The following is a 27,598-nucleotide window of genomic DNA, read 5'->3' as shown; positions in this document are numbered from 1 at the left end:
TGAGCACTATACTGGTAACATGCTTCCAATGGCTTATCATTTTGTATTAGGAGACAGAAACTAAATAAATACAAGACATCCTGTTCCTAAAGATTTAAACCTGAAGGCTATAAAAGATACTATGGAAAAACTACAGAATAATCTAGTAAGTTTAAAGATTTATGATCTGTATTCTCAGCATGCTATACAAAGGGAAAAGTATCATCAGAAACCAGTGAAAGCAGATTAAGTTAACTTGAGTGCACAGTCTAAAGCGGAACGAAAGGGACAACTGTGGAGGGAAGGAAATGGCTAACAGTGTCAAAGTAGTAGTTGAGAAGTTTGGATGTGCTAGGATCCCACTATGAACCCATCACTTGTGGCCTAAAACAAATCCTTCATCTTGGCATAAATTTCTAGTACACATGAAAGCATCGTGAAAAATACCAATAAGTATAATAACTTGTCAGTCTTGCTATGATTTCTCAAATGGTGTGAAGAGTTCTAAAAAGTAGGATGTATATATACAATGGCTACTTCTTAACTTCACCTATACAGTATTTTCAAAGTTATCATCTTCTAGCTCATTTCCTGCAACTTCTAAGCATATTCAAGTTTGTGCGTTTTTAAAATTTTTTTTTAAATTTTTATTCATTTTTTTGAGAGAGAGAAAGAGCACAGGTGGAGGGAGGGGTAGAGAGAGAGAAGGAGATACAGATTCCGGAGCAGGCTCCATGCTCTGAGCTTGTTAGCACAGAGCTTAACACTGGGCTCGAACTCACAAACTGCAAGATAACCACCTAAGCTGAAGTTGGAGGCTTAATGACTGAGCCACCCAGGTGTCCCTAAACACATTCAAATTCTTAACTCCATATTCCTCTATGGCTATAGTCACCATCTTCTCTCCTCTCTTCAAAGAAAGAGCACATTCCTCTTTTTTTTTTTTTTTTTAAGTATTTTTATTTATTTCTAGGAGAGAGAGAGAGAGAGACAGTGTGGGGGGTGGGGGGCGGTGGGAGTCAGAGAGAGAGGGAGATACAGACTCTGAAATAGGATCCAGGCTCTGAGCCGGCAGTCAGCACAGAGCCCGGTGCGGGGCTCGAACCCACGAACCGCGAGATCATGACCTAAGCGAAAGTCGGACGCTTAACCGACTAAGCCACCCAGGCGCCCCGAGCACATTCCTCTCTTAAAGAAAAGCCTACCCTCATTATTTACACTTCTCATCTCCCATTTGGTAAAACATTTACTGGATGTTCATTAAGTGCCAGGCAATGGAGTATAAAGATTAAAATGCAGTTCTCTTTCCCAAATCTTAAAATACAGTGGGTTCTTCAAACCTTCAAAATTTTAATCAGTAGAACTTTTTATACTAAGAAAACACTGCCAGAATGTTTTTATCTAAAATAGAACTTCTCCATCTAAAGAATGCAAAGACAAAGAGCTGGACCTGTTCTGCTTTTCTCTCTCACTTGTTTCCATTCCTCTCCTTTGTGCTCCCTAAGGCACATGTAGGTACGTTTGAAAATCACTGGTCTTATAAATGCAGTAACAATTTGGAGGTAACTAGATATGAACCACGTGTCATCTTTAACTCACTGCAATCTGCCTCTCTATTGCGATACGCAAATGAAATTGCTATGATAAAGATAACCAATGACTTTACACGTTATTTTCAGTTATATTCTTACTGAACTATTCCTTTTCTTTAGCATTCAATACTTCTGACCACATTCCCTTTTTCTGGAGATCTTCCTGAAATACTGACCCCACTATTCACCTCGCAGATCAAGCCACAAACCTGAGTCATTCTTACTTTTCTTTTTCCCTCTAGTAGGAGACTAAAATGTAAGCTTCAAAGCGACAAAAACATTTATTTATTTACTTACTTTTTTTTGAGAGACAGAGAGAAAGCATGAGTGGGGGAAAAGGGCAGGGGGAGACAGAGAATCTTAAGCAGGCTCCATGTTCAGTGTAGAACCTGATGCAGGGCTCAATCCTACCACCCTGGGATCATGACCTGAGCCAAAATCAAGAGTCGGATGCTCAACCAAGCCACCCAGGTATCCCAACCTTGCTCTTTACTGCCACTCTACTATTATCACTATGAGAATAAAAAGTTACACAGTAGATAGATATTCAATAACTTTGCTGGATTCATTTATTCATTCAATCATCAAACCGTATTAACTCTCTATGTACACTTGCTCGTTGTGCTACCATCTTCTCTGTGGTTTATCAGAATGGACTCCCTACATTGCTTTCATCATCCTCTACTTCATTTATTTCTATTGCTGTAGTAAGAATAACCTTTTCCAGACCCTACCTGGTCATCTCAGTTCTCTACTTAAAATCTTCCAAAGGTTTCACATGAAAAAAGAGAGAGAGAGAGAGAGAGAGAGAGAGACTAAAATCACTGGGGTGCCTGATGGCTCAGCCAGTTGAACATCCAACTCCTGATTTCAGCTCAGGTAGTGATTCTAGAGTTCTGGGATACTGCCCTGCATCAGAGTCTGTGCTGAGTGTTGAGCCTGCTGAAGATTCTCTCTCTCTGCCTCTGCCCCTTGCTCCAGCTTGCCAGTGCTTTGTCTTTAAAAAAANACATGGCCTACAAATAAAATGATCTGGCCACTGCCTTTTGTCCATTTTATCAACTCCACCCCCACCTCCTACCCACAAAAAGAGATTAGCCATTCCTTTCAACCTAGTCCTTATTTAAGCTCTGCTTCAATGTCACTTTTGTGAAAGCCATCTCTGATTTCATTATATTTGAGACACATTCATCATCCTATCTGATGACACATCCTGTTTGTAACTGTTTTTTTAAGTTTATTTTCTGAGAGAGAGAGAGAGAGGGAACAAACACACACTTGCAAGTAGAGGAGGGGAAGAGAGAGAGGGATGGAAGAGAGAGAATCCCAAGCAGGCTCCACACTGGCAGCTTGAAGCCCAATAAGGGGCCTGATCCCATGAACTAGGAGATCATGACCTGAGCTGAAACCAAGAGTCAGATGCTTAACCAACTGAGCAACCCAGGCATTTTGGTAATTTCTTCTTAAGACGTGCCTACTAGACTTAAGTTCTATGAGGTAAGAAACCATGTTTACTTGTTCACTGCCATGTCCCTGATGCTTAGAGGTGCCTAGAACACAGTCCTACTAAACACTTAATATTTATTGGCTAATGACTGGTGTGCCACACTGTACTTAAATATATTTCTCTTTCTAAAATTAAATTTCATTTTGGTTACAACTTTGTAATTATGACTGTTTTGTTATGGAGACTTACAATGACCACAGGCAAGAGAAAGAGATAAAAAATTACCTTCTTTCCTATCACTCTTTCCCATTAGAAAATCTTCTGTATAGGGTGTCATATCCAAACGTAACGGGAAGGAAAAGTGTGTGTTCACTTTCTCTTTCATCATTGTTACCATATTAAATGTATACCTCATAGTATTAAAACTCAGAATGCGAGGCAATTTCTTAAAACATGCCCTGAAGACAGAAAAGAGAACAAAAAAAAAACCTGTTAAAAATCTCTTTCAAAAGGTACTTTAACCGGTATCATTTACTGTACATTTATTTCAACATTCAACTCAGAGTGAATAATAAAAAGTGTTCTAAATCATGTTCTTATTAAATGTATCTATAACCATGTATCTCCCTCTTACACGACTTCTTTCATTCTGAAAGAGTTTTCCTGTGTTTAGGTAAGAAAAATGAAAAGTAACAGCACAGTGTGGTAAATTCCATGAAGAAGATATTAAAGGTGCTACAAAAGCATAAAAAGGCACTATACCATACATACTCCCAAGATAAGGGGGAGGGTCTTTGGTTCAGACTTTTCCATCTTAAATAACAGGAAGTGATCTATTTATTTTTATAAATCAGAATTGCAAAGCCTGGCTGTATTATTTATCAGATGTATGACCCTCAAGTAATTTAACCTCTCTGAACTTAATTCCTAAAATGGAGATTAAAGTGCCTACTTCCTACTATTTTTAGAATGGTGCCTGACAAATAGCATTCAATAAATGCTGCTGGATATTACAACAGCAACAACATCAAGTTAATTGGTTACCTAAATCTTCTGGTATAATAAATATCGCTAGTTCAAATTAAAAACATAAATAAATAAAACATCAAGACTGCAGTTTAAACAAAAAAAATATATAAAAGCTGGATTCATGGAAACCGAATTTTGGGGAATAATTCTTCATTGTATTCAGGATTCTAAGATTCTGAATCAAAAGAGATTCTGTTTGAATCAAAACATTAGTTTAAGAAAAAAAAACAAAGAGGAATTTAGGGAGACCACGTTGGGAAAGGATTTCATAAGCATAGGAAATAAGAACTCTAAAAATCCATTATTACAGATTTTTGGAACTGGCAAAAGATGATGTTACAGAAATATAAAGAAGTCAAATGATGAAGGCCCTTGTGTGCCATGTCAGACTATAAACTTAGCCCGAGAGCTAAGAGTCACTAAAGGACCTATGATTGACTGTGGAACCTTGCATGATTCAGAGGAGACAAGACATAAATGGAACTAAAAAGAGAGGAGAATTATGTTGTAGACTTACTAAATCTTTGAGACACACAAGTCACAGCTGGGAGAACACAGCACAGCATTCTGAATTAGGTAAGATGATTTAAGAATCATAAGCATGTCAGTAGAGACTGATGTTATGGTGGTAGACAGAATTATTCAGAAAATAAATAAATAAACTGAGAAAGACAGAGGTTTAAATATAGAGCAGAAGATAATCCTTAGCCCATTTCTGCTGAACACGTACTATGTTATTACAGATATTCAAAAGTATGGTAATAATATAAAAGACTGAGTAATACTTTGCCTGAGAGACCAAATACTATTTCAGAAAAACAGGAGAATATTAGCCAAAAGGAGAGAATGTTTCAAGAAGTAGGTTATTGAGAATTACATATATTTCAGTAAGTTTATTTATAAAATTTCAACTAAAATGATATTCTCCAAAGAAAATGCCTCAGCCTCTCAATTACCTTTTACTGATTCCTCATTACATCCCTCCATAGTAACAAATTTTTAATGGACTCCAGTCTAACTCTTCTAACTCATATCCTAATCCAATTCTCATCAGATGAGTTTGTCTTCTCTCTACCTGCACAGCAACGGTTTAAGTATGTCTACCTTTACAACCTTTCTGTCTTGCAAACAAATTGACATCTGGAGGCTGAGAAAAAGAACACCATTTCTATTAGTGCACATTTCCCTGGAAAAATTTATTAAGCAATCCTTAAGAGATGGCTTTTCATTCTCTGCCTTCCAACATGCTCAGATCTATGTCATCTAGAAAACTGTTGTTTAATCTCAAAGCCCTTACTAGATTCCAATTTCCTTGTTTTTTTATTGCCAAACTTCTAAAATGAATGACGACCCTGTATCTAACTGCTACAACTTGAAAAAACATACCACTACTACACTATCTTTTATAAAACCCAATGCTTTTACTCAGCTGTCATTTTTCCTCTTTTTTGTGGACTATGTCAATTGAATACCTTCCTCATGAGACTTCCTGCCCCAGTTTCTAGGTTACTATCCTACCTCTGATTGTCTTTGCTGGCTTCAATTCCATCACTTCTTCCTCTGCACTTTTAGATTGGCTTAGATCTCATAGTCAGTCCTTTGCAAAAGTTATGTTCTTTCTCAGGCACATGTTCAAATGGCGTCAACCAATTATGTAAACAATCCCCAAATCTAGATGTTAAGCATTTAATGTCACTGTATATTACTAATCATATTTTCTATCCCCACTCAATGCAAGTCCTCCACTTTGAGGCAGGCTGGCCTAACCCTGGACTTCTTCAACATACAAGGTTATTTCTAGTTCTCTGCCTGGGTTCCTAATAACAACTACATACGATGCTCTCTCAATCCAATTTCTATTTGCCATTCATTGTTCTCCAGTGGAATCGAAACATCTTTACTCAACAAGTCTGTCCTAAACTGGCCATCTTATGGTTAGCTCTTAAGAAAAAAGTCACTTCAGAGATTCAGAGGAGGACATCCTCAGTTCATGAGGAGACTCACTACCATGATTTAGTGAGTGCACAAAAAAGGGCTAAAGGAATCAGATGTTGGTAGTCAGATGTAGGTTTCATGCCCAACACGGCGCTCAAACTTACGACCTGGTGATCAAGAGCCATGTGCTCTACTGACTGAGCCAGTCAGGGTCCTGGACCTTGGTAAATATTTTGATTAATTAAAAGGACAAAAATAATTTGGAAAGATTTAAGGATGTTTGAAAGTATACTTGAATAACTGAATGAAAAAGCTGGTAAGAATAAGCACCAAGCAGCTGACTAATCACATAATGTTGATAAAAGTTTAACATGCATTTACACTAAGTTTGTGTTTTACTACCATTTGATGACGTATCAAAATGATAAATGTTACATTTCAAAAAGCATACCTTTTTTCAGCTCGTACTTTCTTCCCACAATGAGAACAAGTATACATGTTGTCACCTTCTAAAGTGTCTTTAATAGTAACTTCATCAAGAGATTCCTGTGTATTAAACCAGATTTTAAAGTTTCATATTACTGTTCATACTATGTAAGGTTATAAAAAGCAGTAATTATAATTTGAGCAGAATGCAGAGGAAAACAAACATTTTTATAAAAAAAAAACTTCTAAATTTTAGTAAAAAAATGTTTTCCCTCAAACTGACCAGATGCTCCATGAATCCAACTAAATTTTTCAAAAGTGCAAGTATGTCGATTTTTAATGGGGAGAAAAAAAATCAGCTTTCTGGTCTACCTCTAATTCTTAATTTGATTTACATAACAAGAAGAAAATAGATGAAAACACAAAAGTTAATCTTCTATCAAGGTAACAAAAATAAACTTGCTGTATATAAAATTTAAATGCAGAAAAGGTCTACACAATAGATACATTACTCACATAAATGTTCTTCATATCAGCCACTTGGCACCTTACAGTATAAAATTCTTCAGCAGTCTGACTAACGTGTTCACAATCCTGGTCAACCAACAGTCAAATATTAGAAATTTATTACAATAAGTTAAAATGTACAGTAAGATTCCAAAAAGTAACAGGGACACTACTTACCAAGGACACAACGTTGTTTGTAATTACACCTCCAAACAAACTTTTGACGGTATTTTTCTTTAAAAAAACAAAACAAAACAAAAAAACCAAAAACAAAAACAAAAGAGACTAGTTAAAACTGGGCAAATCCGTACAGATTTCAAAAAAACTTCAGTATCCTGGTACTAACCAGTTCTGGAGACATTTCTTCAATTTTAGTAATGAGATCAGTAAAGAATTCTGTCATATCTTTCTGCTCTCCAGTATTCAGAGGCTGCTTATCCATGGTGTATGTTTTACAAAAGGGTCTAGGATTATACGCTTTGCATTCACTCTCCTGCAAAGGACAAGGGGGAGGGGTAGATCAGGAAACAATCAAACAAATCTGTGTCAAATAAAAGATAACTGAGTAAATAACAAAACAGTAAATCTACAAAGAACTGCTCTGTTTTATTTCACTTTTGTTTAATTTTTGTGGCATTTGCAGTTTAACAGTCTTAGATGCTGGAAGATGCTTAAATTACTGTTAAGCTATGAAATCTGTATTTTTAAGTAGTAATTTCTAGGAAGGAATTTGGGACTCAAAGGATATAGATTTGTATCGTGAAACAAAACAAAACTTTGGAAGGCTGAGTAAGTTCTCCTACACACTGAACGTTAGTGGTTCTTTTAAGAGTAGCTTAGAATACTTTTCTGTTTTGTCAGTTCAGATGGCATGTTCCAACTCTGTTAAAGGGAGATTAAAACTGGGATCAAAGTATGACTAGTAAATCTTTTAGTTTTATTAACAATTTCATCTATTGAGCCCAAAGTAAGTGTTAGAAGCTGAAGAATACAGGAATAAACAGGATATAATCTCTGTCCTCTGGATTCTAACAGGTGAGACAAGTAACTTTCACTGCAAAGTGGTAGGTATGAGAGAGCTGTGCAATCGTTGTTTTCTTAGAGGAGGTGAAAACAAGTTGCTTCTGGAATGATGACACTAAGAAGGGAGAAGAGTGCTACAGAAAAGACTGCTGCAGGCAGAGGGAGCAGCATAAACAGCTGTACAAGTGATGAAGCAACAGGGTGATGGACTTCCAAGGGCTGATACTTTCTACAGGGTGAGGTTACATACAGTAGGGGGTAAGAGAGGAGATTATAGGGACACCTGGCTGGCTCAGTTGGAAGAGCATGTAACTCTCAATCTCAAGGCTGTGGGGTCAAGCCCCACAATGGGTACAGAGCACACTTAAAAGAAAAAATAAAAGTAAAATCTTAAAATAACAACAAGAATTTTAAAAAAGAAAGGAAGAAAGAAAAGAGAGAGGAAGTTCAAAGGAAGGGGCAAAATCAGAACACACGTGCCATTGCTGAGGAACTTGAATATAGTCTGCTCATAAAAAAAAAAAAAAAAAATCACTGAAAGGTTTTAAGCAGGGGAATAACACTGTAAGATCTGCTAATTTTTAAAGACATTACTTTTATACTTTTCGGGGTTGGATTTAAGAGTGACAGAGAAATCAATCAGAAAACTATGGGGTGAGTGTGTCCCTGTGATAGGAAAGGGACCAGATACAAATAATTTTTCAAAGGACAAATTAAAAGAATGCAGACGACGGAGATGTAACTGTTAAGAGTTACTTTTAACAAATTATTGGGGTGCCTGAGTGGCTCAGTCAGTTGAGCACCTGACTTTGGCTCAGGTCATGATCTTCCAGTTCGTGGGTTTGAGCCGTGTGTCGGTCTCTGTGCTGACAGTTAGCTCAGAGCCTGGAGCCTGTTTTAGATTCTGTGTCTCCCTCTCTCTCTGTGACTCTCCCATGCTCACGCTGTCTCTCTCTCTCTCAGAAAAAAATAAAACATTAAAAAGCAACAACAACAAATTACTGACAATTTCAACTCAAAAAGAAAGAGTATACAGTCAAGGCAAATCCAATACAAATAAATACAAGGTTATATCTAATTAGTTTTCCATACATGGCTCTCAAACATACCATTAAATACGTAAACATTTTTTGAAGCTCCAGAAGAGTGGTCTTATGCTTCATATCTTCTGAATACTAGAAATCAAGGGAAAATTCTCCATTAAAACATACTGATGATAGTAAATTAGACATTCTATTAAAGAAAGTATTATAATGTGCTTAATATCCTATCTGTTTTCATTCTTTTAGCTCTGTGTAGGAAAAAATAGTCTATTCTTTATTTAGGAATTTAGTGTTTTAAAAATTTAAAGATTTTGTTCATTATATAAATATAGCCATCACTATTCTGTAAGAAAATGTAATAAAGAGATCAAAAAACTATTGCTTTCCCAATCAACACTTATTTGGTGCAATGCTGAGTTCACAAGTTTGTGACTGGGCAAGAACAGAAAACATCTTAGGTGTGCAACAAAGCTGTTTTCTACAAATAAATCCATAGATTAAAAAAATTCATTATAATAATATATGACATTTCACCATCATCTAGTTGTTATCTTTATTTTTTTTCTAGAAGAGTACATCCTTAATACTGAAGAAAAAATACTGGTCAAGATGCCTGAAAATCTTCTATATATTCAAATATCATTAACTGAGATTCAGGTATCTGACTAGACTCATTCTCTAGAGATTTAGTCCTGAACACCAGCCTTACATCACTTATACTCTCTCTCATTAAAATATTAAAATAAACCTAAACCTATGAAGAACTATCCTCACTACAAACTACCTGTCATAATTTTGAAGAAGCTCTGATAGTCTCATGGAATAATAAGCCTTCCAAATGTCAGAAGTATACACTAGTTATTTGTGTCAATTTTGTGGGGAGTGCTAAGTAATGTGGTTCTGCTGTTTTGGAGCTAACAAACTGAGGACATAAGGACACTGAAATAGGAGTCTATTCAACATTCAGTTAGTGCAAAATTATATGATATAAAGTACAATCGGAACTGAATAAAAGGAATCAACATTACTGGCAAAAAACGATAGTAATATTCCTGGCATATGGGAGGCTTAATATTCCATAAGATCAGAGTAGTAGTCACACAAAACAACATCTTCCAATATGGAACACGCAAACTGTTCAGAATACGAAAATGGCTGGGATTTATATTTACAAAGACCTGGATTTATAGTTTCATTGCTGGAGATGAAGTATTAGTTGGCTGAAGAACAGAAGTGACAGAATTCTTCTAAACTAAGAAAAAGCAAGAATATTTTATTACATTTAATGTGTAAGTTCTAAATATATACCCTACATATGTATTAACTCCTTAAAGGAATACATATTTGTACCCATTAGGATGGCTACTAACAAAAAATAGAAAACAAGTTTCAGCAAGGCGTGTGAAGAAATTGGCACCTTTGTGCATTGCTAGTAGGAATATAAAATGGCACAGCCACTATGGAACCCTGGCATGGTGATTCCTCAAAAAATTAAACACAGAATTCCAGTATGATCGATCCAGCAATTTCACTTCTGGGTATGTGTAAAAAAGAAGTGAAAGCAGGGCCTCAAATGGATATCTGGATACTTGTGTTCATGGAAACATTACTTATAAAAGCCAAAAGACATAAGCAACCCAAAAGTATCTCCAGATGAATGGATAAACAAAACGTGGCATATAATACACAATGAAATATTATTCACCCTTAAAAAATCAGGAAATTCTGATACATGCTACACATGAAAAGTTGAAGACACTATGCTAATAAGATTATAGGATTCCACTTTAATGAGGTACCTAGGACAGTCAAATACAGAGACAAGTAGTACAGTAGTAGTTGTAAGGGATTTGGGAGAAGGGAGAATGGAAAGTTTTTAATGGGGTAAGGAGTTTTAGTAGGGGGAAGTGAAAAAATTGTTGAGACTGATAGTGGTCAATGTACTAACTACCACAGAATTGCCACTTAGATATGGTTAATATGGTAAATTTTAGTGGTGTATACTTTACAATTAAAATACACATAAAGCTTACTCTAATCTATGAACAAGAGATAAGGAAATGAAAGTAATGTTTTCATGTAAATAATCAGGTGAACATTTGACTAGAGACAGTTTCCAAAGTCATGTCCAATTCTATTAAGAATTTATCATATACAGGGTGCTTGGGTGGCTCAGTCAGTTAAGTGTCCAACTTTTGATTTCAGCTCAGGTCATGATCTCATGGTCCGAGATTGAGCCCCATCCACAGAGCCTGCCTAAGATTCTCTCTCTCTAACCCTCCCCTGCACATGTGTGCACATTCTCGCTCTCAAAAACAAAACAAAACCCAAAAAAACCTGTTTATGTAGAGATAAGTCTAAATTTAGTTTTTAACCAAAAACACCATTTATGAGACCTACTCCCAATTAGCACATCTGAACTGGTGGTTCATATTAATTCCTGAAACTGCAAACGGCTAAATGGTGATCATTAATATGAAGAAGAAAAATCACAAAGGATGCTCATGTTAACAGCTAGAAAAAAACACTGCAACCATGTGATCATGAAACTCTTTCATCATAACTAGGTCTATAAAATTAAGCTGGTGGGGACACAAATTTTGTGACAAAAATTTCCATATGCTAATGAGTCAGTTACTCAACTACTTCTAAGCATGATCAGTCTCAGATGATAATCTTAAAAGCATTAATATAACTAAAGCCAAAAAAACCCCAAAACCTGACTATACTGTAACTTGGAGACTTTGAAGCTGAACTTAAACATATTAAGAATTCAATGATAATATATAAATAGCTGCAATATTTAAAAAAAAAAAAAGAACTGCAATTTTTTTTAGGAGGGATAAATCAGGACATCAAGATAACATGATGAAGGAAAAAAAAAACAAAGATAAGCATAAAGGAAAAAAAACCCAAGGATAAGCATAAAGTAAGTTTGTCAAGAAATTATAAAAGTTGTGCAGAAGGCAAACTAAAAAACAGTCCATGGTTAAAAAGAATGAAAACAAGAAATAACAAGTTAAGAAGTAGAGCTTACCCAAATAAACCCTGTAAAATTTACTTTGGGATAAAAATAAAAGAAATAAGCGATTCTGATATATTCACCTACTTTGTTTTAGGCTTTGCTTGTTTTCTATGATGAAAATGTGTATTTTTACTGAAAATATGTTGCCTACATGGAGTGTGTGTGTGTGTGTGTATACATATATATATATATTTCACAACTATGTTTTCCCTTAAGAAATAAAGAAATTATACTAATGTTAGGATCACCCTATTAAACTGTAAAATTACATAAGCTACCTAGCTATTTTATAAAATAGTCATTTTTTAATTAAAAAATTATTTTCTTGATGTTTTAACTAAATTGAAATAATCAAGATTTCTTAAAATTTAAAACTTTTCTTTTACACTTTTAATTCTAAAAGTGAGGAAAACTGTACCTTTGCAGTGAAGACAGCCTGTCTGGCCTCAGGTATCATATAAAGTTGCTGAATAGTAGAAGCCAAGTAACAAGTAGCTCCAAGGTTAGTCAGGCCAACAAATCTACACTCAGCACGAACATCTTCATGAGGCCAGTAGTCCCATTTATAAGGGGCATGGGCTGCTGGAAAAAAAGGGAGGAAAGGATGCCCTCCCCCCGCAAACAAACTATTAAACATAATGTATTTTACTTTTACAGCCACCACTGTATTTACAACCACCACTCTCCATCACTTTAGTTAACATACATAAAACATTATGTTTGATAACATGAAACTAATATAACATTGTGTCAACTATACTCAAAATACGAAATAAAATTAGTAAAAACACATAGAAAAACTAATTCATTCCCTAAAAATCCAAAAGAATGTTAAAATTTTATTTTACTTGACACTATATTATTTAACCAAGAAATTCCTATAGATATCTATAAGTCTTTTACACCTATTTTTTTAAAAATCAGTGTTTATTTAACATCTCAGAAACAATTTATAATGCTAAAGTGTATAAACAGTGAATTCTTTAAGTCATGCCCTCCTAGGTACCACCTCACGCCAGTCAGAGTGGCTAAAATNGAAACTAATTTGATAATAAATTATTTGTTAAAAAAAAAAAAAAAGAAATGCCCTCCTAAATCTCTTTTCTGCACCCAAACTTTATAAAGACTAAAAGGAAAAGAATGCTTACACTGCATGTGTTGTGCCATAACCCAGTTGTGTATTAACCTGTAGTTTTCAACAGATCCCTTCACCATCTCTACTAACAAATCATAAGCAGCAGCTCTTGAAGAATGTGATTTGCACTTTGGCTGTTGTCTGTCTTTTAGACTAGGCAACAAAAACAGGAGATTGAAGATATCTCTTAAAAATTCCTGGAAAAAAGAGAAAGACCAAGTGTGTTATCTAAAATTACATTTCAATAATATTCCAAATATAATGAATAACTTACAGAGTGAACTAGACTATATGACAATCTACAATTTTCTAGAAGGCTTTTTAAAAACTTAGAGCAGCAACATATACCATCATCTAAAAGTTTCCCCAATGTTCATTTCTCTTAAAACAGACTGAGTAAGGATTACCGTTACTCTTCCTTCCTCTAGACACCTAATAGCTCTTTCTTAGATTCCCATCTATAATGCTATTATTCTCCACTCCGTTAAGTGACCAAAAGTTTTTGTTAAGGACTCATTATGTCCTATCTTGATGGCCTTTGCATTTCTTCCAGTTTCTCTGTATTACACTCTAATAACAGTAACAGCAGTACCAAAAGTAGCAACTCATAATGAGCAGTTATTGTGCCGGATACTACTCAAAGGCTCCCACACCAAAAAGAGAGATGACCAAACACCTTGACTGGAGTCACAGAGTTGAAAGACGCCAGAGTCAGGATTTCAGACACCAAGCTCTTAATGTCTATCCTAGTGAAGTTCAAACTGAAGTAAGAGGTTTTATCACCCTAGATGTATTTTTCTCTAAATCTGATCTGCTAGAGAAAGGGTCAGGTCACCTTTCCCACCTGTTTTTTCTAATTGGTCCTTAGCTACTTTACCAAAGAAAGTTATTTCTCACACACCTCAAATACTACTATGGTACACTGTTCTGGGCTATAAAATGTCCTGTTGTACTGTGTAGAAAAGAGGTATATAGTTAACAGTGACATTCTCCTAGCCTTAGAGAGGCTGGATCGTAAGGTTGGCCTCTGGCTATCATATGAAAATTTGAATGGGGAACAGTTCCCTCCTCTGATATGCAACTTTTCCTAAGTGATAAAAGTGGCTCACTGTGCCTTGGGTATTTGGTTTATAATGAATACCTGCTTTTCGTCTGGAAGTCTGGAATTTCAGACACTGTGGTCAGTTACACAGGTACAATAAATGACAATCCCTACCACTTTACTCCGCCTAAGACCCTGACTTGTAGGTTCAAGAGAGCTTCCCCAGTAGATAACACCTCTCACATGTTGTCACACTCATCACTGGGGAAATTAAGCACATCCTGTGCAACTCCAAGAGGACAGGACTCTTGGAAGTATGTACCTGTTTTCCATCAGACTTGGCCCAGTCCTGTCTTTTTCTGTCACTGATTTCATTTTGTATTATTTTGCTGTAATAAATCTTAGCCATGAGTACGACCACATGCTGATTCCTTGGAACCCTTCTAGTAAATCAATGAATCTGGGAATGGACCTGGGATCCTCTGACACAGGTACCAAATAAAGGACAATCTGAAATATTTTCCCATTAATGATCTCACTTCTTCCACCTCACTACTGTCAAAGAAAGTACAAAGTCCTGTCTTTACAACAAAAAGTATGTTGAGCTAAGATATATGGAAAGCTGGGGGCACCTGAGTGGCTCAGTAAGTTAAGCATCCAACTTCAGCTCAGGTCATGATCTCATGGTTTGTGAGTTTGAGCCCGGCTTCAGGCTTCATGCTGTCAGCATGGGATTTTCTCTCTCTTTCTTTCTACCCCTCACTCACTCAAGTTCTCGCTCTCGCGCTCTCTCTCTCAAAAATAGATAGATATAAGAAATATGGAAAGTGACTAGGATCTAATTTATACAGCTGACAGAGTAGTAAGGCTGTATCTTGCCTATATGAGAATTCAGAGGTTAGAGAACTGTCTTGGATGGAAGAATGAATATAGTTAAAATGTCATTACTACTCAAAGCAATTTACACATTCAATGCAATCCCATCAAAATTGCACCAGCATACTTCTCAAAACTAGAGAACCGTCTTGAAGACACAAGATAATTCATTTACTTTACTGAAAAAGGAAGTCAAACTTATTCAAAAAGAAATGGAACTGGCTAATAACTAGTTTAAAATGAACTATCTTTGCCAGTTTAAATCCAGAAATTGAATGAGCATTAAATATCTACAGCTCCAAAGCTTTAATAAGATGTATTTAAAACTTCTGATAAGATAAATATTTTATCAGAAATGCCAGGTTGGTAAAGATAATGAAATTAATGATATTTTTATTTTCCTTACTCGGAGTTTACCAGAAAAGCAGGTGTCTATATGTGAAAAAGTAACCTATATATTAATATGTCCATTTGATAAATAATGGTAAAACCATTCTGATATACTTCACAGAAAGAACCTCAAACTGTTGAGAGAATAGTAAAAATAGTTTCTGATAATAGATCACAGTGTGATTTTTAACAGGTACTTCAGAAGAAATTCAAAGATTAAATAACACTGTTAAAATAAAATTTCCGGGGTGCCTGGATGTCTTAGTTAATTAAGCATCCAACTCTTGATTCAGCTCAGGTCATGATCTCATGGTTTGTGAAATCAAGCCCCACGTGGGGCTCTGTGCTTAGAGCATGGGGCCTGTTTGGGATTCTCTCTCTTCCTGTCCTTCCCCCAATCAATCTATCAAAATAAAAATTAACATTAAAAAAAAAAAATTTAAAAAACCCTTCCATTCTCACTGTAAACATGTAAACAAGGCTTACATTTCCATTATGTAAATAAGGTTTCCCAGAATTTGCGTTTGTAAAAAAACTAAGTAGGAAGAGAATAAATGAACACATTCTGCCTTATCAAATGATATCCACTTATAACTATGTTAATTAATTTTAAAAGTCCCATTCTTAACACAGTAATTTTCAATCAAATTTCATTAAAACAGGGGCACCTGGGTGGCTCAGTCGGTTAAGTGTCTGGCTTCAGCTCAGGTCACGATCTCGCGGTTCGTGGGTTCAAGCCCCGCGCTGGGCTCTGTGCTGACAGCTAGCTGAGCCTAGAGCCCGTTTCGGATTCTGTGTCTCCCTCTCTCTCTGACCCTCCCATGCTCACGCTGTCTCTATCTCTCTCAAAAATAAACAAAACATTAAAAATTTTAAAAAATGTTCATTAATTCTTGAGACAGAGCATGAGCGGGAAAAGGGCACAGACAGAGAGAGAGAAACAGAATCTGAAACAGCTCCAGGCTCTGAGCTGTCAGCACAAAGCCTCATGCAGGGCTTCAACTGGGAAACAGTGAGATCAGGACTTGAGCCGAAGTCTGATGCTCAAATGACTGAACCACCCAGGTGCTCCTCAAATTTCATTTTAGTGTTTCATACTTCTTTGGCAAAATATGAGGTATATTTGGACTTTCTTAAGGTTGTGTAGAAGAGGGGATGTCTTGGGTTGCGATTCTCTGCTACTCCCAAATAGATTTTTTGCTGGTTTTAAAATAATGGGCAGTTTTGGGTTTAAAAACATTTTTTTAATGTTTATTTTTGAGAGAGAGAGAGAGAAAGAGAGAGAGAGAGAGAGAGAGAGGGCGGGAGTCACAGAATCCAAAGTAGGCTCTAGGCTTTGAACTGTTAGCAGAGCCTGACGCCAGGCTGAAACCCATGAACCATGAGATCATGACCTGAGCCAAAGGTGGACTGACTCTTAACCAACTGAGCCACCCAGGCAACTCCTGGCAGTTTTTTTGTTTTTTCATTTTTTAAAAATTTACATCCAAGTTAGTTAGCATATAGGGCAACAATAATTTTAGGAGTAGATTCCTTACTGCCCCTTACCCATTTAGCCCATCCCCCCTCCCACAACCCCTCCAGCCACCCTCTGTTCTCCATATTAAGAGTTTTAAGTTTTGTCCCCTTCCCAGTTTTTGTATTATTTTTGCTTCCCTTAGGTTCATCTGTTTTGGATCTTAAAGTCCTCATATGAGTGAAGTCGTATTACATTTGGCTTTCTCTAACTAATTCTGCTTAACATAATACCCTCTAGTTCCATCCCCGTAGTTGCAAACGGCAAGATTTCATTCTTTTTGATTACCGGGTAATACCCATTGTATACATATGCCACATCTTCTTGATCCATTCATCCATCAATGGACATTTGGGCTCTTTCCATACTTTGGCTATTATTGATAGTGCTGCTATAAACATTGGGGTCCCTTCCAAACAGCACACCTGTATCCCTTGCATATATATCTACTGGTGCTGGGTTGTAGGGTTGTTCTATTTTTAAGATTTTGAGGAACCTCCATACTGTTTTCCAGAGTGGCTGCACCAGTTTGCATTTCCACCAGCAATGCAAAAGAGATCTTCTTTCTTCACATCCTCACTAACATCTGTTGTTGCCTGAGTTGTTAATGTTAGCCATTCTGATAGGTGTGAGGTGGTATCTCCTTGTGGTTTTGATTTGTATTTCCCTCATGATGAGTGATGTTGAACATATTTTCATGTGTCGGTTGGCCATCTGGATGTCTTCTTGGGAGAAATGTCTACTCATATCTTTTGCCCATTTCTTCACTGGATTACTTGCTTTTTTGGGTGCTGAGTTTGGTAAGTTCTTTATAGACTTTGAATACTTTGAACCCTTTATCTGATATGTCATTTCCAAATATCTTCTCCCATTCCGTCAGGTGCCTTTTAGTTTTGTTGATTGTTTCCTTCGTTGTGCATAATCTTTTTATTTTGATGAGGTCCCAATAGTTCATTTTTGCTTTTGCTTCCCTTGCCTCCAGAGATGTGTTGAATGAGAAGCTGCTGGTGCAGAGGTCAAAGAGATTTTTGTCTGCTTTCTCCGTTAGGATTTTGATGACTTCCTGTGTTGCATTCGGGTCTTTCATCTATTTTCAGTTTATTTTTGTGTATGATGTAAGGCAGTGGCCCAGGTTCAGTTTTCTGCATCGTGCTGTCCAGTTTTCCCAGCACCATTTGCTGAAGAGACTGTCTTTATGCCAGTGGATATTCTTTCCTGCTTTGTCACAGATTAGTTGGCCATACGTCTGTGGGTACATTCCTGGGTTCTCTGTTCTGTCCTATCGATCTGAATGTCTGTTTTTGTGCCAGTACCATACTATCTTGATGATTACAGCTTTGTAATACACCTTGAAGTCCGGGATTGTGATGCCTCCTGCTTTGGTTTTCTTTTTCAAGATTGCTTTGGCTATTCAGGGTCTCAGTTTTGTTTTTCAAGGTTAATATTACTTGGCGATCAGAAGTGAAATGCAAAGATCCCTAACAACTCCAAGGCTGGTGAACAAAACATGCCAGTACCAATAGAGCCAACTGCACTCACTGCTCCCCTTTGGGAATTCTACATATCCTTCTAAGATGACTTACACAAAGAGACCATCAGTTTTGCCATCCTACAAGTTTATGAGAAGGAAATCTCTAAAATCATGTAAAGGAACAACTATCCTGAAACAGCTTTAAGCCAGATACAACAAAGACTACAGATTATGAATAAAAGGAGAAAGTTTCAGAGAAAAATGAGATATACTAAACCCATTCTGCTATTACTAATCTAATTACAAAACAGCCTTTATGAAAGTATTTCAAGAATATAGTTCCTTCTAGGGCGCCTGGGTGGCTCAGTCGGTTAAATGTTCAACTTCGGCTCAGGTCATGATCTCACGGTTCGTGGGTTCGAGCCCCGCGTCCAGTTCTGTGCTAACAGCTAGCTCAGAGCCTGGAGCCTATTTCAGATTCTGTGTCTCCCTCTCTCTCTCTGACCCTCCCCTGCTCACTCTCTCTCTCTCAGAAATAAATAAAACATTTTTTAAAAAATTAAAAAAAAGAATATAGCTCCTTCTATTTTTAAGACTGAAATAAATGTTTTAAAGTATGACAAAATTATTGCTATAGACCGCCAACTATTTTTAATGTAGAAGATGAAGAATTTTCGACAGCTGACAAAGATACAAATTTCCTCCTATAAAATGTTACTAAAAAGAGTTTTTACAATCTAAGTCTTCTGTGTATATGAAAAAAATATATATTTATGTTGCTTTGATTGCTCATGTCCAAATTAGCACGACGTAATAATAATTAAATACAGATAAAATTTAAGACAACACCATGAGGTCATAATAAATAAATGTTTTTTCAATGTCAACAAATGTAGAAATTTTATTCTTTAAAAATACAAAGAGTTGATGGGGATTAAGAAGTCCACTTGTGGTGAGCACCGGCTAAAATAAGGAACTGTTGAATCTCCGTGTGTACACCTGAAACTAATATAACTTTGTGTATTAACTAACTGGAATTAAAATAAAAACTCAAAACTAAGTAAGATAAAAAAAATACATACAGTTGAAAAATCTAGAATTTTTTTTAAATTTAAAATTCTGCGAGGGAACACCTAGGATTTCCCAAAATTCTTCAAAGAGATGTGAGCAATAAAAGTTTGAAGACCACTGCACTAAGCTAACTCTTAATTTGTCACCAGATTTATTTTTGCTAAAATACATTCCTGATGTTTTTTGACTGACCACTTTAAAGGCCCCCTTTTTTAAATTAAAAAGTAATGCTTTTGTTGTACTACATGAACATATAAAAATAATCTCCTGTGAAGACAAGAGATGACCATCTAGTTTCCCAAAGTTCCCTCTTATACTTCAAACTCAAGCCAAACTGAACTTATAAATTTCCTACACATATTTAGTGGTTTCCTTTGACTTAGTTTTTACTCAAATTCTTTTCTACGACTTAAAAGTACTTTGCTACTTAAAAAGACTTTATCCTGTATTACAAAAGGTGTACCTTCTTCAAAGCTTTTCCTAATCATGATAGTGCTATACAATCTTTTATAACCCTGATAGTTATCTCTTTAACAGCTCTTAATTTTTACCATGAATTGCAAATATTCCATTATTTGTGAAGGTACATGTAAATTTTGAGTAAGGCAGGTTTCTCAATAATTACCTGCTGAAAAAACTGAACCATTAAATTGTCAGTTCTTAAGAAACAGCACTGAGTCTTAATCTTCCATCTGTTCAATATACATTTGTTGCCGGATACTATGCAGTGTAGTAGAGATAACAACAAGGTTTATATTTTTAAAGAGGAGTTAGAAAAATGGATGAAGAGGGCATGAAGAGAAAAGAAAATCAACAGTAGTCTTGATGATGATGGTGACAGAAACCATCTTCAGCCTGTATAGCCTATTTACTAAAAAACTCTTTACACAAAATGTTAACAGATTCCTGACCAAAAGTAAATTCTCTGCAATTTTTAAAGAATTCTTAATAAAGTAAATAAATATCATTAAAGTAGAAAAGGTATCTTAAGTACCTGGAGGATAATGAAAACTTTTCTTAATATTACACCAAACCAATCGCTTTAAACACCTCTCTACTTCTGTATCTAATTTACATTTCAAATTTAACATGTCCAGGGGTGCCTGGGTGGCTGTGAGTTAAGCATCCGACTTCGGCTCAGGTCATGATCTCCAGGTTCATGGATTCAAGCCCCGCATAGGGCTCTGTGCTGAAAGCTAGCTCAGAGCCTGGAGCCTGCTTCGGATTTTGTGTCTCCCTCTCTTTCTGACCCTTCCCTGCTCACACTGTCTCTCGCCCTCTCTCAGAAATAAACAAAACATTAAAAAAAAATTTAACATATCCAAAATGAACCTCCTGATTTTAAACCCTGAAACCATCTATCCTGAGATTTCCCTTTCTTATTAAATGAAATTATCATTCACTTAGTTTCTCAGGCCTAAAATTATGGAGTCATTCTTAATTTCTCTCTCTCCCACCTCACAATCCTATCCAAATTTAAGCCTTAAGCTCTACCTTCAATAAGCATCCCAAAATCCAGCCACTTTTCTCCATTTTCCCTATTCAGAACCAGTCCAAACTTCCTAATTAGAACCCCAAGTTATTTGCCCTCCTAGTATTTACATGGAGTATAGATCAAAGATAATACAAAATAATGGCTTTCAAACACATGCAGAAAAGCTCAACCTTACTCATAATCACAAAAAGTAATAAATAAAACAAAGAGAAACTTTTTCACCTATCAGACTGGCAAATGAAATATTTGATATTATACTGGGTTCATAGGAATGTGAGGAAATGGGGACTCATCCACATACAGTGTAGGTGGAACCATAAATTGGCTCAGCATCCACTGAAAGCAACATGGTTATACTGACCAAAATCAAAAAGGTACATACCCTATGAACCAGCAATTCTACTTCCAGAATTTTTTCCTACAGATTTCCTAAGTGGAAGATATTTATAAATCTTCACTGCAATATTACTTGTAAGAGCATAAGACCATTTTGATCATTAGGAAGCTAGTTAGTGTATGTGCGTGTGTATATATGTGTACACACATACACAGAAAAAAATATTATGCAGTTGTTAAAAAAAATGAATTAACTGTACACCGTATATACTGACACAGAGAATCTTTAGGTGATCGACCAAGTGAAGAGTATGAGTGACATCAGTGAGACAAATTGCTTAACCTGCCTATGCCTTAATTTCATCACCAAGTGAAGAGTATGAGTGACATCAGTGAGACAAATTGCTTAACCTGCCTATGCCTTAATTTCATCATTTGTCAACATGGGGCCTACTAACAAAGGGCTCAAAACTTTGCCTAAGATTATTATTTGTTTAAATCAATAAACAAAAGAGAGAAGGAAAGAATAAGTAGTCTTTTAAATACATGGGTAAGAAAAACAAGAATTCTGGAAAAGAGGACAGAAAAACAATTTTTAAAAAATATTTTTTATGTTTATTTTTGACGGGGGGGGGAGAGAGGGAGGGAGGGAGAGGGTGAGAGGGAGACGGGGAGGAGGAGAGGGAGAGGGGGAGAGAGAGAGAGAGACAGAGAACAGAATTGGGGAAGGTGCAGAGAGAAAGAGAGAGGGAGACACTATATCTGAAGCAGGCTCCAGGTTCTGAGTTGTCAGGAGAGCCCAACGCGGGGCTCAAAGCCACAAACTGCGAGATGATGACCTGAGCCGAAGTCAGACACTTAACTGGCTGAGCCACCCAGGTGCCCCAGAAAAAGAATTTTTAAATCTTTTTAATATTTGCAAAGTACAGAATTTTACAAATAAGAAAAATGACAAAGAATATACAATGATTATGAAGAGAAAATTCACAAGTTAACACAAAGACACTCATCTTCAATAGTAATAGAAAACATATAACTAGAGCAAGAATAAAACTGCCAAAGACCTCATATGTAAGGAATATGGGGATACCTGAGAAACAGGTATTAGAAACATTCTAATACAGTGCAGTTGGAAGAATAAACAGATAGAACCTTTTGTAAGCTAAGGTATTACAATGAGAAGGAATCAAATTTACTTTTAAGAATATGAGTATAGAGGTTCCTAGAGGGCTCAGCTGGTTAACTGTCTGGCTTCGGCTCAGTTCATGATCTTGTGGTTTTTGAGTTTGAGCCAAGCATCAGGCTTTGTACAGACTGCTCAGAGCCTGAAGCCTGCTTCAGCTTCTGAGTCTCCTTCTCTCCCTCTCTCTACCCCTCCCCCACTCATGGTCTAACTCTCAAAAATAAATACACATTAAAAAAAAAAAAGAAAGAAAGAAATGGGGTGCCTGGGTGGCTCAGTTGGTTAAGCCTCCAACTGCAGTTCAGGGCATGATCTCACAGTTTGTGGGTTTGAGCCCCACATTGGGCTCTGTGCTGACAGCTCAGAGCCTGAAGACTGCTTCAAATTCTGTGTCTCCCTCTCTCTCTGCCTCTCCCCCACTCGCACTCTGTCTCTCAAAAATAAACAAACATTAAAAAAAATTTTTTTAATAAAAATAAATTTAAAAAACAAAAAAATTAAAAACAAAAAAACCCCATGAGTATAGGTGGAGTACCTGGGTGGCTTAGCTGGTTAAGCATCCAACTCTTGATTTTGGTTCAGGTCATGATCTCATGGTTCATGAGTTTGAGGAGCCTCTTAACAGGCTCTACATTGAGAGCATGGAGCCTGCTTGGGATTTTCTCTGTCCCTCTCCTTCTGCCCCTCCCCGGCTCATGCTGTCTCTCCCCCTCTCTCAAAAATAAACATTAAAAATTGAGTATAGGGGCACCAAGGTGGCTCAGTTAGTTAATCAGCTGACTTTGGCCCAGGTCATGATCTCCCAGTTTGTTAGTTTGAGCCCTGCACTGGGTTCTATGCTGACAGCTCATAGCCTGGAGCCTGTTTCAGATTCTGTGTCTAACACTCTCTCTCTGCCCCTCTCCCACTTGCTCTCTCTCAAAAATAAACATTAAAAAATTCTAATTTTAAATAAAATATATAAAATTTTAGATACTCATTAAAAAAATTTTTTTTTAAAAAAAAATTTTTTTTTAATGAGTATATAACGGGACAGGTGTGCAAAGATGTTGTGCCCTACAGCTGCAGGTTGTTTTTTATAACCAGTAACAACATAAACGTCAATAATATACTCTTTTTCTCTTTATGTATTCAATTTTTTAAAATACATTTTTTAATGCATTCACTTTTTTAAATGAAGAAAGCAGATCAAAGAATGGTATTGATGTAATATAAATTATTTACTTGAGTATTTAATGTATCCATGGAAACTCCTGGAAGGCCATCCATCAGTTGAGCATCATGGGAAATAAAACTACATGGGGATCTTCTTTTGCACTATTTAAACATGTTTTCTTTCTTTAGAATGATTTTCATGTTACAATATATTATCAGAAAATTCAATATATTTACATTTTGGAATAAAATTATATACTGCTTTATGTAACAGAATACTTCAACCAGCAAAACTAAATCAAATTATTCCCAGTGAGTTTTAAGGAATAATTAAAAAATTAGGACCTAAAAAAATAGCATAAGAAGGGGCTTGGCAGGATAGGGGAAGTACCATATATCTATCACCAGAATCCCTTACTTCATGCCAATGAGGCCTATCTTCCATCCTCTGGTTATTCCTGTGTTTCCTACCACAAATAGCAGCGTCAAGAAAATAATCATCCAAACCAAAACTAACTCCCTCAATGCAGGCAATGACAAAAGTGCTAATGGCAAAGTAAATAACTTCATCTGAAGAGTAATTAGACATTTGTAGATATAGAGGCAATATGTGTTATTAAATATGCAATAGGTTTTATGTCAAATGGGCTTTTAAAATATGAAACTCTATTTTACTTATTAATTCCACTGCGTAAATTATGAATTCAAAATATTCAATCGTACAGAAACTGTACCACTGAAGTAGGGGTTGCCTTTCTATGTACAAGTTACAGGAATTAAAATTTGTTTTGCATTCTAAATATAAGCCTAAGATTTTTATTTCTAGGGTTTATTTCATTCAATGTTCACTTTTCCTACCACCAATAAAGTTCTAGCAAGCTTTATGTTTGCATATTTAAGATGTTTACATACCCACATACAATCCAACCACAAAAAAAGGTTTCATTCATATTTCATATATATATATTTGGATGTCTTAATACTAACCTGTCCTTCTCTTGAAAATTTAAAGGGTGGTTTGTGTTTAATAACACTTGTTGCAAGCCTTAACAGTCCTGTAAGCCCATCGTCTTCTATATTACCATCTTGGTGATCGAGGATTTCCCTGCTACACAAAAAAGAACACAAGCAAAACAAGACAGTTCACATAATTATGTCCTTTATCTTTTTTCAACAATATAACTGTCAATTTCACATTTAAATTTACCTTCGGATACAGTCAGCCAAATGTCGTGCCAAAGCATCTAAGTCGAGGAGTGTGGTCTTAATACAAAGAGAAAATACAAAATTCAAATATAGATTTTTTTTGTTTAGTAGCCAGAGATTACTAAAACAAAAAACATCCTTTTCTTGTAAGAAGATTTTGCTTCTCCTAAATTCATCAATATACCAATTAAAGTATAAATAATGGTTATTCTTTACTTATACATGATGTCAATTAATAAAATTATAGTTGTAGGGGTGTCTCGGTCACTCAGTCAGTTAAGTATCCGACTTTTGGTTTCAGCTCAGGTCATATCTCATGGTTCGTGAGTTCAAGCCCCGCATCAGGCTCCACACTGACACTCTGGGGCCTGCTTGGGATTCTCTCTCGCCCCTCCCACTCCAATGTTTATCTGCCATCAATATTTTATGAATACTCAAGTAAAATAAAACACATTCAATTTTTTAAATTATTTCTCAAATGAAAAGTAGGATACTTTAAGAATTCAATGCACACTGCTCCTTAAAAGAAAGAAGTGAAAACACTACAGAATTTTTTAAAATGTAAATTATATAAAATGCACTGGGATTCAAAAACATTTTTTTAACATTTTTAATTTTTAAGTAATCTCTACACCCAAGGTGGGGCTCAAACCTAACAGCCCCAAGATCAAAAGTTGAATGTTCTACCAAATGAGCCACTCAGGAGCTGCAGATTAAAGCACATTTTTAAAAAAGAGGGAAAGTATTTCTTAAATATCTTAATGTATCTTCTTTATCATTTTGTTAGAAGACTTAGATGCATTTAAGTTTACTACATTTATGAAAGAGAGAAAAACAAGCCTTATGTGGCAAGTTTGTCTTTGAAGTTAACTTGTTTTAAACATCTGACAATATTTTAGTCTAAGAAAATTATATCAGTAAACTGATAGTTTACTTTAAAATAAATTCTATTTGAATTGCAATTTTATTTTACATATTACTCCAAACCCACACGATATTACAGAAAGCTGTTTATTTACATTTAAAGTCTAAATTTCACATTCCAAGTAAGATTTTACATCTATAAATCTTACTCAGAAGAAACAAGAAATTACTTCTAGGTACCAGATGAAGACATTTCAACAAAGGTCAAAGTAAAAAGAACAAGGAATTACAGCAGAACAAAACAGTACAACTACTGTAAAATAATTACGGCATTTTCAACTCTTATAAAATGATAAAAATGACCTTAAAAATAAGGACCTATATAAAGTCATAAACATACATGTGCATAATACATCTCTATTAACAAGTTAATGTATAATTTTCTGAACATACCTGGCTAGCATCCTTTATATGTATATTGTCAACTAATTTGCACAACAACCAAAAATATTCTTTACATCCAGGTTTTAACATTGGTTCTTCTTCATAATCATCTATCTATTAAAAAAAATTAAAACTCTGTGAATGTGAAAACACTTTAAAAAAGGGAATAATTTAAAATTTTAATACATATAAGAAACTATTGACCTTATGAAAAAATTATAGCCCTATAAAAACAGCATTCAAAATATAATAAAGAATAGAGAGAACACTTCTAGTTCCTGTAAAATTAGAATAACTACATCCATAAGTAAATGAGACCTTTCAGAAAAACAGTACTCTCAAATTTCTAATAACCTGTGATGAATTAAGAACTCAATGAAAATGTGTCAACAAAAAAAGCCTACAGAACATGAGTATATATAAATCTACCCAAATGTAGTGGTCTATTATAGTTTTGAAATCTAAAACATAAAAAACACTTTACTTTATGTAGGAGAAAAATGTAAATCCTATAATGCATCATATATCTGGGATTAGTAAAATTTAGTTAATGAGCTCTGAATTTCTTATGTGGTAGAAGGCTTTTTTACAAGGCTAGGATACACACTGGAACAGTAAAGGACGCTGAAAATTTAGAACATCAGAAAGATAGAAAACCACAAAATCTGTGTGAGTAAATAAGATAGCTTCCTTCATCATGTTTTTATCATTCAATTTATTAACATAAGGTCCCAAACCTAGTAAGAACAAATGCTATTTCCAAAACAGAACAGCCATGAGAGATCCCATAGAGCTGAAATCATACAATTCCATTCGTAGGTGTAACATGGACTCAGTAAGTCCACAATGCGGTCACTTTAAGAACTTTATGACTATCCTCCTGGTAAAAACTACATTCAATAAACAAGTACTCAAAATTACTGCAAGTATATTATACAGTGATAAAAAGTTGAAAAGAAAACTGTAGGAACAGAAACAGCTTCTAAACACAGTAAAACTTACCCTGATAGGTTTGAGTGCTTGAGCATCAGGAAGAAATTTCAACAATGTTGAAGCGGCCAATAGCAAAAAGGAGCGATTGATGGAGTCTCCTCCATCCAGCCCTGACAGAGATAACTTATAAAGACCATTGCAAGACTCATGACGGACGGCAGTCTAAATGAAAATGTTCCAAAGACAGTATGAGTTAAGTATTTAAAAGTTAATCTTAAAATATGTCAGCAGAAATAACGTTAGATGGCTTTAGTAATAAATTTTCAAATGCAATATTCTAATAACATACTCATGCACATAAATATGAACAAAGTATCCCGAAGTATACAATAATATGTAGAAACATGTTAGAAATGCCCAAATATAATCATGAAACAAACAAACATAATAACAAATACAAAAGGGACTAAGAGAA

General features: G+C 35.5%; 1 protein-coding gene across 1 annotated transcript in view; it reads right to left on the bottom strand.

Annotated features, from left to right (window-relative positions):
- USP34 (ubiquitin specific peptidase 34) overlaps positions 1-27,598 on the bottom strand; it is a 192,996-nt gene that overhangs the window by 50,408 nt on the left and 114,990 nt on the right. Inside the window, 12 exon segments of the mRNA XM_077766453.1 lie at positions 3,304-3,476; positions 6,434-6,528; positions 6,925-7,002; positions 7,093-7,149; positions 7,262-7,408; positions 9,048-9,113; positions 12,425-12,585; positions 13,155-13,338; positions 24,664-24,784; positions 24,884-24,939; positions 26,200-26,304; positions 27,193-27,345. Of these exon segments, the coding sequence (XP_077622579.1) occupies positions 3,304-3,476; positions 6,434-6,528; positions 6,925-7,002; positions 7,093-7,149; positions 7,262-7,408; positions 9,048-9,113; positions 12,425-12,585; positions 13,155-13,338; positions 24,664-24,784; positions 24,884-24,939; positions 26,200-26,304; positions 27,193-27,345 (1,396 nt within the window).

Source organism: Crocuta crocuta, unplaced genomic scaffold (assembly GCF_008692635.1).
Source record: "Crocuta crocuta isolate KB4526 unplaced genomic scaffold, BGI_CrCroc_1.0 scaffold113, whole genome shotgun sequence".
In the NCBI taxonomy this organism is placed as follows: domain Eukaryota; kingdom Metazoa; phylum Chordata; class Mammalia; order Carnivora; family Hyaenidae; genus Crocuta; species Crocuta crocuta.
Note: the sequence above shows the minus strand (reverse complement) of the source record. Positions and strands in the feature narration are given on the sequence as shown.